The sequence below is a fragment of the Octodon degus genome, unplaced genomic scaffold (genome assembly GCF_000260255.1).
Source record: "Octodon degus isolate 3935 unplaced genomic scaffold, OctDeg1.0 scaffold00023, whole genome shotgun sequence".
Classification (NCBI taxonomy): Eukaryota; Metazoa; Chordata; class Mammalia; order Rodentia; family Octodontidae; genus Octodon; species Octodon degus.
The window spans coordinates 2,427,282-2,441,759 of NW_004524599.1; the positions used below are offsets into that span (position 1 = coordinate 2,427,282).

Genomic DNA, 14,478 nt, shown 5'->3' on the forward strand with positions numbered 1-14,478 from the left:
AAATGATACACAATTTCACTGAACAAAATAATAGGAAAAACAACCTAACTTTGACTACAGCTGTAGTTAATAGAGATCCATCAATGTGCTAAAATCTATCGAATGTTATATTTTCAGTTTGCACATTGTGTGCTGCACATATTTGTACTTAATAAAGTTATTTATTGAACTTAGCTAAGGCCTGTCAACAGCACACTCCAGCCTGCCTCATCTCCTATCCTCTATGCTCCTGCACAATAAACAAGGGACAATTGCTGCTCAACACACATTTAGTTTTTCTCTGCCCAGGGAGAGCTCCACAGAAATCAGGTTTAACACCAACTCTGCTCATGAGCCACCAGATCACAGCCAGGGCATGAGGCCTCTGCTCTTCCAGAAGCCCAGCTTGCTGCACCCTGTTCAACATGCTCCAAGAGAAAGTGGTGGGTTTTTTCTGTTGGCTTTTGGGGGGTGGGGGATACTGAGGATTGAACACACAACCTTCACAATGACCTACATTCCAGCCCTTTTTTATTTTTTATTTTTTATTTTTTTAAGCTAAGGTCTTACAAAAGTAGTAAGTTGCCCAGGTTGGGCTCTAACTTATAATCCCCGTTTTAGCCTCTCAGAGTGCTGAGATTAAAGGCAAGCTCCACCATGCTTGGCTACCCTATGAGAAGGCTACCAGAGGGTAGAGCACAGCAGCTAGGTGGGGCCTTAGGACTAAGTGCATGGGCAATGTGGGGTGGTGGGGGAGGGGCTTCACCATGCCCCAGTGCAAGCCCTGGTCCATCTTCCTACCATTCTGGGGTCGGCACAAGGGGAGTTAGTTGGTCAGAAAATACTGCCCAGTGGAACGTTAACAGGGACAGAGGTATACTAGCAAGTCTCACTGCACCAAGTAACGTACTAGCTTTGCCTTCTACTGACCTGACTTCAAATTCCCACTTTGCTTCTTAATGATCATACAATCGCAATAAAAATACCAAATCGACACCCAAGATTTGGAGGCGGATTTTTTAAACATCAGATGGGCACTGACTAGGAATCAACTGTTCTTCAAAATGTCAGGCCTCCATGGCCCAACGAGAAAGGTTTTATGGGGTTGGAAAGTGGGTGGGTGGGGAAATACAGAGATAGAGTACTTGACAGTCTCTGATTGGTTCTTACAACACATCACAGTGACCAGGGGTTTCTAAGAGACAGAAGCAGCCAGACCTGCAACAGGAACCATCATCTGGGCAACTGAAGTGCGCTGGGGGAGGGAGGGCTCTTCTGCTACCATGACAGAAGCTATGAAAATTCCAACCTTCCAAGGACCAGATCAGAATTTAAGATTCCTGATCTATATATAATAAACTCATAATTGTTCCTAGTCTTTACGGAGATGTTGCAAAATAAAGAGAATGGATATAAACCTAAGAGAGGCCAGGTGACCAAAGACAGAAAAAGACCAAATTCTCTCTTACTCTCAACCTCTACGCAATGCAGGATGTGTCCAAGATGTATGGGTTCTTTCCCCCACAAGTGAATCCCCAGTGGACAAGCAGAGTGTTCTACTGTTTAGTTAAAATCTGACAGGACTAGAGATAGCATTAGCCCCACAGTTTAGGGCACAGTCCCACAAGACTCTTCCACTTCTGATTTTCCAGTCATAAGTAGCAGGTTACCCACAACTTCTGTCTGGCTTCAAGGATCCAAACTACAAACCATGGCTGAGTCTCCATGGTGACCACTCCCACACAAAAACACATTAACAGCTACCTTAGAGCCACAGAAGATGTTCCTAATCAACCCGAAACTTCCAGGGGATGTAGGAGCTGAGTGAGAAGTTCCCATCATTCTGAAAGTTAAAAAGATCCTAGAAGCTCTGTGTGAGGAACCCAGACAAAGATCAAATATGAGAACAAAAGAATCTCCTAGCATTCAGATCTACAAAAGTTTTATGAGTTCCACTGAGGGGTAGCCTGTTTCATAGTAGTTAATAAATTTATTGTTATTTGATGGTTTATTGATTGTCAGCTTGCTCAGCTTGAGAGACACCTCAGAGATTAGTAACACACACTTCCGGATGTGTCTAGAGGGGCCACAGGGCTGTGACCTGGGGGGTTACCATGATCCTTTACATTGTTTTGTATTAAGCTGTCTGTAGTTTACTTTGGGATGAGCAATGATAGAAAAATGTAATTAATAAAACTAAGTATCTCTTAAAATTCAAGTGGGGCTGGTGATATGGCTCAGTGGTGTAAAGTACCTACTTAGAACAAGCTTAGCAAAGCACAGAGATCACAGTTCAATCCCCCAGCACCACATGCCAGCCAACCTGCCCCCTGGTGGGCTGAGCTGGCCCCACCACCACACACACATAAATAAATAAATAAAATTTAAAAAAAATAAAATTCAAATGAATATAAAATGAGGATAAACTTCAACTTATGCTTCTAGTACCTTGACACATAGGAACTATGCCTTCATTTTAAAGTTTTTATACATTTGCAATTCATAATAATTATGAAGTATGGTTTAACATTAAACTGAGCTACTGAAAAAAAATAAAATTTCATTATAAGAGAAATGAATATGAAGATGACAATAAGATTAGCACTAAAATGCTTGGTTATCTTTTAATGCCTTTTTTTTTTTTTTTTTTTTTTTACAAAACTGGGGATTGAACTCAGGCCCTTGCGCTTGCCAGGCAATCGCTTATTCTACTGAGCCATCTCCCCAGCCCCCAATGCCTGCTTATCGTAACCACAGGAAAAAGCCCACGCCTTGCATTGCTACAGGAGCATGGGATAGTAGAATTGCTATAGCTGTTGGTTTGGTTGGTGTCTACCGTAAAATGCATGTGTTCTTTGGCCAGGATGGTTGGACATTTATTTACTAGAATTAATACAACTTCTATTTGAAAAATAAAACTAATTAATTTAAATTTCACTTCTAGGAATTTATTTAACCACTCCACTAGAGATGTTTAAAATTATATGTGCATATGCATATTTATTACGATTTTGGTCATAGTAATAATACAAACTATTGGGAATAACACCAATGTGCCTCAATACAGTACAATGTACATAACAGCCATTTAAAAATGATAGCAGTATGTATGTAATAAGATGAAGGGATCTTTGAATATAACATTAAGTGAACACAATCTAGAGCATCGTGCAGGATGTGCCACCTCCGGGGGAGGACAGCTGGCTGTGGACACCCAGCAGCACCTGAGTCCATGCACACTGGTGTGCACACAGCACCTCTGGACGTGCACTCAAGAACACAGAGCGGCCATTCATCCCATGGATGAGCTCCAGGTAGCTGGGCCGGAGGTAGGGCATGTGCCTTTATGCCTTTTTGTGACTCATGACCTATGTGTCATCTCTGTGTCTGATCTATCTTTAAAAATTAAGTGATTACTGACTCAGTACATTTAAAAAATCAAAATATATCCTTTGTGAAGGGGTGATGAAGATCCTTTTTAAAGGTCTTGCCCATTAAGAGATACTGGATGACATTTAGCAAAAACAAGGTCTACTGTTGATCAAGATTTCATTTTCTATAGAGGAAAACTAGTTTTCAGATCTTCCATTCTGGCTGCCTCGCCTTTTCCTCAGGATTCTCAAATCACCTTTTAATAACAAACAAGCACCAAAGCTGTGAAGGGAAAACAGGTCCCTGCCTTTCCCACCTTGACAGCGCTCCAGGGACCTACCATGATAGTATGCTCGGGAAACTTGGCTCGGACCAGTTTCACAAACTCCACAAAATGCTCCGAATACCCGTTGGCCACATCCAGGCAAATGAACTTCACCTGCGGCACGGCCTCCAGAATGCTGCTCATCTTGTCCAGGTCGTTCTGTCCACTGCCCGAGCTCACAGCCACATGCTACACAGAGACAAACACAGACCAGTGTGAAGCAGCAGCAACCACAGGCAGACCTTGGCCCACCAGACGCCTGGTGGCAGGGGACAGCCCAGTGAGCCTGAGCGTCACTCTACGGGAGTGGCTCATGCAAGAGCAGAGGTAGAGGAGACCCAGTCTGGTCTCTTTCCCATTGTTAAGTTGCTTATGTCTTTAAACCTGGACCTCAGTTGCAAAATCTTTCAAGTGAACAAATTCTTAAATAGCCAAAGCCTGGTCCGTGGCTTCCATGTCATTATCTCAGCTTCACTGCAGAACTGCGAATCTTGGACCTACTGGTACAGTGGTGTCTCAGCACAGAAACTCCAGGGAGGACAATAAGAGAGTGGGGAAGTTTCCAGAAAGAGCAGAGAGGCCATTCAGCCAAGGGCAAAGCCGTGGCCTTCACCTGAAGGCCTCGAGCAGGGAGCAGGCAATGCCTCAAATTCCTCTGATAAACTTGCTCCTATTTTTATTACTTCTGCTCCAAGGGTCATCCTCACAAACCAGATGCCCATTTTCAGCTGCCAAAAGTCAACCCTTGTGTGAAAATATTAAGTGCGATACTCCAAAAACGTGACCTTCACAAGCTTTAAATCTTTATTATGGATTATTGTGACACTTTTTCTCTGCCTTCCCAACGACAGCTAGCCCAGCAGGCTTACTACCAACTAAACTCAAAAGCAGCTTCTTAGAATTCAATGTTCTTTCTATCAGCAGCTGACACCTTCAGAATGGGTCCAGCCAGGAAACAGAGGTCCCCCACAAGCTCTGTCGCAGAACCCATCACCTCTCTGGGGGAGACACAGTGCCGCCAGGTAAGCCCTAGTGTCTTCCTAATACCAGGTGGGCTGGATGCCAGTCACAAATTCCTGGCAGTAACACAAGATGCAGATTACCGAGAGCTATGAGTCTCTCTGTGAACTCCACTGCTCTTGATATCGCTGAAGAGTTTCTGCGCCCCCTGCAGCCCTTGTAACTTCAGCCCAGGTCGTCCTCATACCTGCAGGCACTCGGGGTGGAGCGTGGCGAAGCGCTTCCAGTCATCCAGCGTGTAATGCTTATGAATCGCCGTAAACATGCAATGCTAGGAAACAAGACCACATCATTAGGATGGGAAGCCCAGGGAGCCCTCTCCCACTTCTGCATCTGCAGGTGGCCTTCCAGCCAGACAGAGGCATCTGCTGCTCCTGCCACGCAAGGCTGAACTTGCTTTCAATATGTTCCTGGGAGCCCAAAATAGACAAAGGTGTAACAGTGAAATCACTGTGCTTCCCACTCTAATCCAATCAGACAATACTGCATTTCTGCTCTGCCAGGAGGCAAGAGAGGAATCAGGGCCTTCCCCGAGACAGACACAGCCTCCCCTGGCTCCCTTCCAGAGCCGAGTCAGGCCAGGCCAGGAGCAGCAGATGGCCCAAAAGCAAGCCATGCAGCCGGCCCCTGCCCAGCACGGGCCATCCTAACACAGACTTCTGTCCATCAACCCCAAAAGACCTCACTGTAGGCCGGAAAGCTTTATCTTGCCCTCACAACCAAAATGCCAACCATGTCTTCCTGAAAGCTAAAGCCACCAGGTATGGCGATGCACAGCCGTAATCCCAGCACTCAGGAGGCTGATGCAGGAGGATCACTGTGAGTTCAAGGCCAGTGTGAACTACTAGTGAGTTCACGCCAGTGTGAACTGAATAGCAAGACCTTGTCTCAAATTCTAAAACCTTAAATCCGTGACGATCCCCTGAGCCTTTATGACCACTGTGCCAAAGCTCTGTAGACGCTACTCCAGGTATTCTCCAAACAGCAGTATCAGCTGTGTGCACAGAAGCGATGCTTAAGAAACTTAGCAGCTGCTCGGCTAGCAAGGGGCAAAGGCCAAAATCGGCTCTGATCTGACTCATGAGCCCAGGCTCCAACCCCAGGTAACCGCGGGCTCTGACGTCCGGGGCTGCCTATTTCCCCACCTACCTTTTCTCACTTCAAAATTTTATGGCTTGATTAACTTGCACTCACTCTGTTGGTTCTAGAAATGGAACATCCATAGTACCCACACACGGCTATGTCAGTGTGCACTGCCTCACTTGTGGGAAACTGTCCCAGGACAAGGAATGGGCATAGCAGGCTATAGGATTTTCAGACTAAAATTGAGCATGTGAATTCACTAGGTTACTTATTGTGTCCTAAGTCCCTCTACATTTATACTCTGCTCATCAGCTTTCTGTTACTGTGATACAATACCTGAGATAGAGCTGACTTATAAAGACAAAAGGTTTATTTTGGCTCAGTGTCCTCAGGCTAGGGCAAGGAAGAACATAGCGAAGTCACTCCCCTCATCACTGTGCCCAGAAAACAGAAATAGCACAGTCCCCTTCACAGGTGTCCCCAATATCTAAAGAACTCCTCCTAGGTCCCACCTCTTTAAGGCACTGTCCTGTGGACCAAGCCTTTAATACATGAACCTCTGTGAGAACCAGCCTACATTAACACACGGACCCTTCACACCAATGCCTGATGACAGCAGAACAAGGAAAAGGATGGAGAGAAAAGAGTGACTATGTCTCTCTAGTAATTTGTTAGCCTCTGACCCAAAGTGTGGTGGTGGCTGACAGCTGACCGACAAGACAACTAACCATAGAGTCAGAGGGTCAAGGCTCTACTCTCTTTTTGAGCTCATGATTTGCTTGAGAATCTCCTCCCACTATTCATTGTCTAATAACGAATCCCAGCCCTTCCTGTAGCTAGCCTTGCTACCCACAGTGAGATGCTCCTTCAACTAATTGGCTTTCTCTTTGCACTTAGGCACTATCAACAGAAACAGATACACAGCTCCTGTGTGCATCGGCAGCAAACACTCCACATCTAGGCTGCAGGATACTCTGGGACCTCAGACAATCTGGAGTGGGACTAGGGTCCTGCCTACCAATGGACATTTGCTTTACTTTTCTGAAAGCCAAGATATCAGCTATTCCCTTTATCCCCAATGAGATCAGCAGCTGACTAAAAGGAACTTTGAGCTTGTACTGACTCTGCATTTGAGGGAGTGGTAAATCCTGTAGATTCTGGAGTCAGTTCAGCTGTCAGTCCTGCCTCTCTGTCTGGCTGAGAGCCCTGGAATAAATTACTCTCTCTGCCTCAGTTTCTTCCTGCTGCAAAGGAACCTACCCTGTGGAGGTGTGGGAAGGAGGAAGAGCCGCATTATGTCCCATACTGCTCAGTGGACTTTTCTGCATCTTTATGTAGTAAATGCAACGTCACAGACTGGGTACAAAGCTCTGTCTTGACTTGCAAGGCAACATGCTTCTTCTGTAATAGGACACTCATCCTGTTATCTAACTTTTTGAATGTCTCATTTCCGAAACCCTCTTGGCATTTTCACAGAAGAAATCAAGGCTAATCTGGCCCGTCTCACTGAACGCAGAATCACACACCAGCCACCTTCAGACCAAAGAGAAGATGTGCCCACCCCACCCCGAAAAGGATGCATCCAGCCACAACAAACTCAGAAAAAGGAGGACACAAAGCACGTGACAGAGTCCCCAGGAGGCTCCTGACAACTCATGTGCAGTGTGACCAGCAAAAGTTAAAGGGAGCGGAGCATCTCACCTGCGACATCACAGCTGCCATCTCAAATGTCCCCACGGTGTCCATGTTGGCTACAATGATGGGGATCCCAGAGTAGGTCTGCTTCGAGTTTCGAAATGTGAAAGTACTCTCAAGATCCACCTGTTGGCCAAAAGTGGAAAGAAACGAATGTTTGATCTTAGGCACTGTCTGCACCATTTCTCTGTTCAGAGGGGCAGTAAAATCCCAAAGTGAGTGTCCAGCCCTCGGTCCCTGGACTCTCTGCAGGCTTGGGTCAGAGATGCCTGGGCAGTCCCCAAGCAACCAGTGCATTCATATGCAAAACCTCTGGCAGCCCCTGCCACCCTCAAGTGCCAGTACAAGACACTAGATAGTCTGCCAGGTGCCAAAACCCCAAGTCAGAAACCTCCAGCATCCACCTCTCCAATCCCATGCCTGGCTACCTTCCATTCCCAGCCTAGGTTGTGTTGTCCCTAACTCTCCAAACACATGTTACCTTTCTCCCACTCCCAAGCCCTGGAGGGACAAAGCCCCTTCTGGTAAAATCCACTCCACTCTTCCCTGGCAACAGTGACCCTCCTCCTGTTACAATCCCTGTGACTCTCACCTTTCACCTAGAGCCACACTCCAAATTCATGCAGCTGTGAGCTCCAAGCCACTAATCCCTTAGCCTTTGAACTTCTACAGCTGGCTTGTAATCATGAGCAGGTTAAAAAGAGCTAGAGGGAATACACTGCAACCATATGTTCCTGCATAGAAGCAAACAGTTGCTCCTCTGCCTTGCAAACAGCTGGAGGGCCTCCTGAGGCCACTGCAGCTCCAACTTTGAGGTGTAGAAGACCATCACCAGCAGCAGTCAGGAATCCAGGACCTCAGAGCAGCCAGCAGAGTCGCTTGGCAGACACAGTGGGCAAGGACCAGGCACTGTGGCAGCTACAGTGGCCTCAGAATTCCTAGGATTATGACCCTGGGCAGGTCCTCCCCAGAGGACAGGCTACCCCTACATGGCTCAGTTGTCAAGATCATTTCTGGCTGGGTTTGGCCTGTGGAGGACACTTACTGCAGGAAGAACAGGGGGGCAGAGGAGCAGGTGGTGGAAGTCACAGCCAGATTCCCAATGCCAGGGGTTACATCTAGCAGCTGCGTCCTCTTCAAACCAGCGTCTTCCTGATTCCAACTTCTCCAGGGTGAGCCCAGCCCCGCTCAGGGACCCTAATGCTAGGGCAGAGAAAGGCTTCTTGCCCTTGCCAATCTCTGGGGTGCCTCCATATTGTTCGATATCTCAGAGGTGTCAGGATTCCCTATGTTAAATTCGTTGCTTGAAACGCTGTGCATTGTTCATTTTCATGGCTGGACCCCAATGAATACAGATGACGCTGCAGGTAGGTGACCGGCCAAGGTAAACCAGTCCAAGAAACAGATGTGAACCTTATGCCTCTGCACCAACGCAGACCTGCAGGCGAGACAGACGCGAGGCCTCACCTCCTGAGCATTCACCTGGACATTGCTTTTATTCCTTCCACTTTTGAAAACGCGCACTTTATAATCACAACATGCCAGGCGGCTCTGGGAGACAGCTCAGAGCCCGCAGCCTTTCCTGCCTTGGCTTCTCCACCCAGGGCTCCACAGCCCCAGGCTTCCTGATGTCATACACATACGGCCTGTAAGTGCCCATCAGGGAGGGGAAGCGAGATGCTGTCACTGCAGACACATCTGTGGCCTGCATCCCTTCCTCCACTTCCTTCAGGATGCTTCTCAGCTGTGCCCCAGTGAAGCAAGCGCCATCAACATTCTGCAAGCTAATCAAGGGGCTCGATTAGTTGCAACCTCCTGTGCTGCTAATGGCCTCAACCACTTTGGCTCAGCGCTGAAAGCAATCAGCATTCCTTGGCTTCAGATTGCTCTTGGACTCCTCCAAGGTGCACGGGGAGTGAGCTACGCTCTGCACAGGCCTGAGATCACAACAGCTCTTTCTTGGCACTCTAAAACCTATCAGCCGTATCCCTCCCCACCCCCAAAAAAAGCTTCCCAGAAAAGGGCAGCTTTGACAATGAAACTTCCCTTTATTCCTACTCAACTCAGAAACTAAATTCTTGGGGCAGAGGGTGTAGCTCAACCATAGAGGACATGCCTAACACATGTGAGGTCCTAAGATCCTCCAGAAAAACACATGAGGCAGATTCTTTGCAATATAAATTTGAAGAATGAAAAATGAAACTGTCTCCCCAACCTTATCTATTCAGACACACACGCCAAACAGGCCAGTTGCTCTTTCAGAGATAATACCATAAAGACACGAATCTTCCAGGACAAAAAGTGGCATTTAATCTGCCACAGCTAATGCAATGACAGCCACTCTAAATTCCCGCTCTGCCAAGACCCCTCTGAGAGGGAACCAGGCAACCAAAGTCACTTGCCCAACCTCAAAACCCTGTTCCCCATACACACCTTCAAGTTGGCCCAACCACCCAGCATTCTGGGGGCTCAGAAGTACCAAGGGAGCCCCACATCTCTAAACAATTAAGGCTGTAGTTGGAGCTAATGAACGGCTACATCAAACCAATCTACCCTCCCCCATCACAGAAAACTGTGATAGCACAGACTAGGAAGGTACTGACCACAGTAACGTTGCCCCCTTCGCACCTGAATCTCTCTGTGCACACACCAGCACCCCAGCCCAGCACACTGAGCTGTATACACACACTTGTGTAGGCAGGTCCACAAACAGTCACTACTTGGCCATTCTGGGGTTACCTAGAGCAGTACCCTAGCAGCTTGAGACAACACACCAGGGAAGCAGTCCAGGCAGGCTCTGGCGTCATCTTGAAGTTATCAGGGGGAGGATTCCCAGGGTAGTGAGACCTGCAGCACATGTGCCAGAAGGAACAGCAGAGCCACAAGGCCACCTGTTCAGGTACCACCAGGGACACACAAGTGGGCACTTAGAGCTGTGGAGGGCAGTGAGTAAGGCAATTACCTAGATTGTTCATTGGCTGTCTCATGTGAGTACTGGAACCATATCCTTTATATCAGTAGCCCTAGGAGCTCAAGAGCATGAAATTAATTCACAGCTAAAGGCCAAGAGTGATCCTGAGTTCTGCCCCAGTCTTTTGCAGGGCAATGCGTGGGGGACTGTTCAGCCCCATGGACATGGACCCGACCCCCACAAGCCTCACATTTAGCTCTCAGGCTTCAGAGAAGCTCTCACACAGCGGAGCAACAGAGGTCAGGCCGGGGCAGCCAGGATACAGTGGAAAGCTTTCAGGATTTCTGAAAACATGTTCAGGCCACCTCAAGATTAGTACGTCAAAACCTTGGTGCTGGAGACAATACATGTACCTGGAGCATCTCCCAAGGTAATCCTGACGCATTCATGAACAAGTCTAGTCAAACCCTCTTATTTTACAGGGAAAAACTTACACAGGCTGTTAGGGCTTGAAATGGATGGCCTCCAAAAATGACATTGAAGCCCTAACCTGTAGTACCTGTGAAGGTGACATTATTTGGGAATGGGGTCTTTGCAAGTGACCAAGTTAAGATGAGGTCATTTAGAGTGAGTCCTAGTGCAACATGATTGATGGCCTTAGAAAGGAAAGAAATATTTGGTCACAAATCAGCAAAGGGGAAACACCTCACAGCGATGAAGGCAGGGAGGGGGCAGTACATCTAGCAACCAAGGAGTACCAGGGGCTCCCACAAAACCAGCAGAGGTTGGCAGGCAGCATGGAAGGATCTCTCTCACAGCCCTCACCAACCCTGCTGGCATCTGACCTGGGGACCTCGAGGTTCCAGAAAGACAGCAAATGTTTGTTGAGACAGCCACACCATTAGGGGCAGTACATTTTATAATAACCCCAGGGGAAAGTAACACAAAGTATTACTCAGTAACAGGGCTTTGATTTAAACCCAGGCCTCCTTCCTCCCAGCCCCAAATTGCTGGGCAAAGAATAGCAAGTGGGTAGCCTATCAATTGAAGGACTGTAGTGTGATGTCTAAGTCAACATTGTGTCCCAAGAAAGAAGTCCCTTTGGGAGACAAGAAATGGTTCAAGCTTCCCTGTGCATCTGCTAAGGACTAAGGTCTTGACTTACACAATACAAAGGTCATATCCTTTAAAGATTCCTCAAATGCCCCGCATGTGACCCCATGGCACCTCTGTCTTCTGTACTAGGAGCCTGACAGCTAGGAGACAGCTGAAGCCCCACACAAGGGACACCTGGGCCACCTCTGCCTACACTCCTTGCCTCTGAAACTGACCCCAAATCCTGAGGTGAGACTGGTGAAACTGTCCTTGTAGGAGCACGCAGCTTCTCAGCAGGGGACCACTCTGCCTTTCCACTTCCTGTTCACACCTGGCAACGCAACACTGACCTGTAGCCGGGCAACGCAGTGCAGTGGTAAAACCTGCCCGGGGCTGGCAGAACTTTGCTCTGGCAGATTCTGCTCCCAGACATAAGTTCCCTCTCCTGGTTCCACTCAAACCTGAACTCTGTTCAATGTCAGTCACTGACTAAAACAGTGACGGCAAACCTTTCAGAACCTTCTGCATCCGGGTATCATTACTTCTACTGGAGCACACGCATTTTAAGCTGCTGATTACACAATGAAATATCTGTGTCTGCCAACAAGGAATTTCAGGCATCGACAAGAAAATAGAAGAAACACTGAGAGGGGATTAGATTTAACTAGATCCCACAAGATCAGTAAGGCAAGTAAATTCAGATTATGGGGATAAAATCAGATGTTGGGGGGCGGCCAGCCAGGCAGCAGCCTCCTGCCCCAAGAAGCATTAGGAAAACTAGAACTAAAATGTCCATTAACTTAACTCCAGTTTCCAGGCACAGAGCTGGCAAATTCCCACCAAGGTGAAAATATGAAAAAAAAAAAGTTCTCAAGGGTACAGACTGCTCATGGCAAAGTGCATGTGTAGTTTGCAGGTGCCTTCCCTGGCTGGGACAACAGTAATAGTGGCAATCAGCCCAAATGACAAAACCAAGCATTGCATGACGTCACACTATCACCTGGGAGGAAACAATCCAGTCCATTACATAAATGTTCAATGATTCCACCTTCTCAACAAGTTTTCTGGCTCAGAAAACATGTATCTCCTTGCTTTGAACATATAACTTATCTTTCAAACAAGCTTCTCAGTCCTAAATATATTCTAAAAAAAATTTGAAGAATATTAAGGTCACCAAATTAGTCTGCCCTGAATCCCTGTATTTTGTGTTGGTCTGGCCTTAGGACTGGCCACTTCTCACACTTCCAGAGGCTCAGGGCTGCCCTCCAAACTGGTTATTTTGTTCCAAGAGTTGGTCCTGCTCTTTCGCAATTTAAGGGATGCTAGGAAGGGCAAGCAGAGGGGCACGCATCTCATGGGGGGTGGCAAGAGGCCATCACTCCTCCTGCTCCACCTCTTCCAGCCAGCCACTGCAGCTGCTTAGACAAAATGACTTGGTTCTACTCACTGGCTAAGGCAAGAGGCTGCCCTAATCCGAACAAGCCCTCAGTTGGCAGCACTGGGCACTGCAGTCTGGCCTGAGCCCTAGAGTGGAGATCTTTGCCGGGGACCTTATTTATGGTCTTGTTTGTGGAACTCGAGACAGAGCCAGCACTCACTAGATCCGCCGCCCCCAGCTACTTCTCCAGCGCCAACCTAAAAGCGCTGGTCTTTCTGCGGCTGCCTCTCTGTTTACCGGTTACCGCAGATCACGCAAAGCCCCTGGCCCAGCAACAACTTCTGCAGGGGACCTGTGCCTTCGCGCGAAACTAGTTTACCCTTCAGGGTCTGACCTCCCTTCCCCACCCCACCGCACCCCACTCCACCCCACCCCACCCCGAGCTATTTGCAGTCCCGTCTCCACCTGTTCTTAAACTTTGATCTCATGCATGCAAAAGCAGTAAAATCCGCAGCTTCCAACTTCCCCTACTACCGGCATCCCAGCGCTTTGGGCTTCTCTCGGGCGGGCCCGAGGGCCGCCCACGAAAGACCGCGAGTGTACCGGGGACCCCAACAAGGCAAAATGCTCCTTAAACTAGGGTACGGAGGATCCCCCGGCACTATAGACCTGTTCAAGAAATTCCACTGCGGGACCTGACACTAAAGCAGCACGCAGCAGCTGTCAGCATCGGGAGACACGGCTAAAATCTTCTAGGTTCGCTCGTGTTTCTCTCTCCTTTCCACCCAAGCACCAGGGTTTCCTTCTCTCCCGGCGGGCAGCTCTCCACCCCTATCCTTTCTAAATCCATCGGCCACTGAATTTCTGCTCCCCCGTGGTACAGTTTCACGCGACCACATCCCTCGTCCACAGACCCGATCGACTCCTGTAGAATTTCAGGCCCGCGCTGGGCCCCTGTTATCCGCACCCCAAAAGGCGAACCCGCGCCCTGTCAGAGACCCCACGTGGTGGGGAGCGCAAAGGGGGGCACAACAGCTCTGCCCCAGATACACAAAGCCAGAGGGAAACGCGGCGCGCTCACTGCCACCCACCCACCTCACTCCACCCAGGGCACGCAGAAAAAACCTCCAAACCCCAGCCCTAAGGCGGCTTTGGAAGCGACCCCACCTCGGCGCGGCTCTTAAGGCTGCTCCGCTTAGGTCGGAGCAGGACATCCTTGAAGTCGAGCTTGAGGTCCGCATCTATGCGGGGCATGGTGCGGAAGGCTCCTTTCCCCGGCGGAGGTGACTGCTGCACGGTGTCCGGGCGCGTGCGTGGCGCAGGGCTCCGGTGCTGAGCCGCTGCCGGCTTCTCCCGCGGGTCCGCGCACGCCGCGCTCACAAACCCGCCCCCGGCGCCCTGGGCCCCGCCCATTTCTCCACCCCGGCGTCTGGACCCCGCCCTCTTCCCCCGCCCCAGCTGGGTGGAGGCGCTCTGCGGGCAAGACTGCAGCGCGCTCGTCTCGCTCCCGCCGTGCGTCATCCTGCTGCTTGCGGGTGAGCAACGCCCTATTACCCCGACGCCCAATAGGGAGGGGATCTGTGAGTCACTGCCTCTGTCCTTGAGAGGTTGGGCTTCTTT

General features: G+C 48.9%; 1 protein-coding gene across 1 annotated transcript in view; it reads right to left on the minus strand.

Annotated features, from left to right (window-relative positions):
- Gmpr (guanosine monophosphate reductase) overlaps positions 1-14,239 on the minus strand; it is a 37,915-nt gene extending 23,676 nt beyond the window's left edge. The window contains exons 1-4 of the mRNA XM_004628339.2: positions 14,026-14,239; positions 7,481-7,600; positions 4,884-4,967; positions 3,692-3,865 (exon numbers count right to left, since the gene is read on the minus strand). Coding sequence (XP_004628396.1) covers positions 3,692-3,865; positions 4,884-4,967; positions 7,481-7,600; positions 14,026-14,112 — 465 coding nt within the window. The 5' untranslated portion in view covers positions 14,113-14,239. The remainder of the gene's footprint in view (positions 1-3,691; positions 3,866-4,883; positions 4,968-7,480; positions 7,601-14,025) is intronic.
- Between the last annotated feature and the right edge of the window lie 239 nt (positions 14,240-14,478).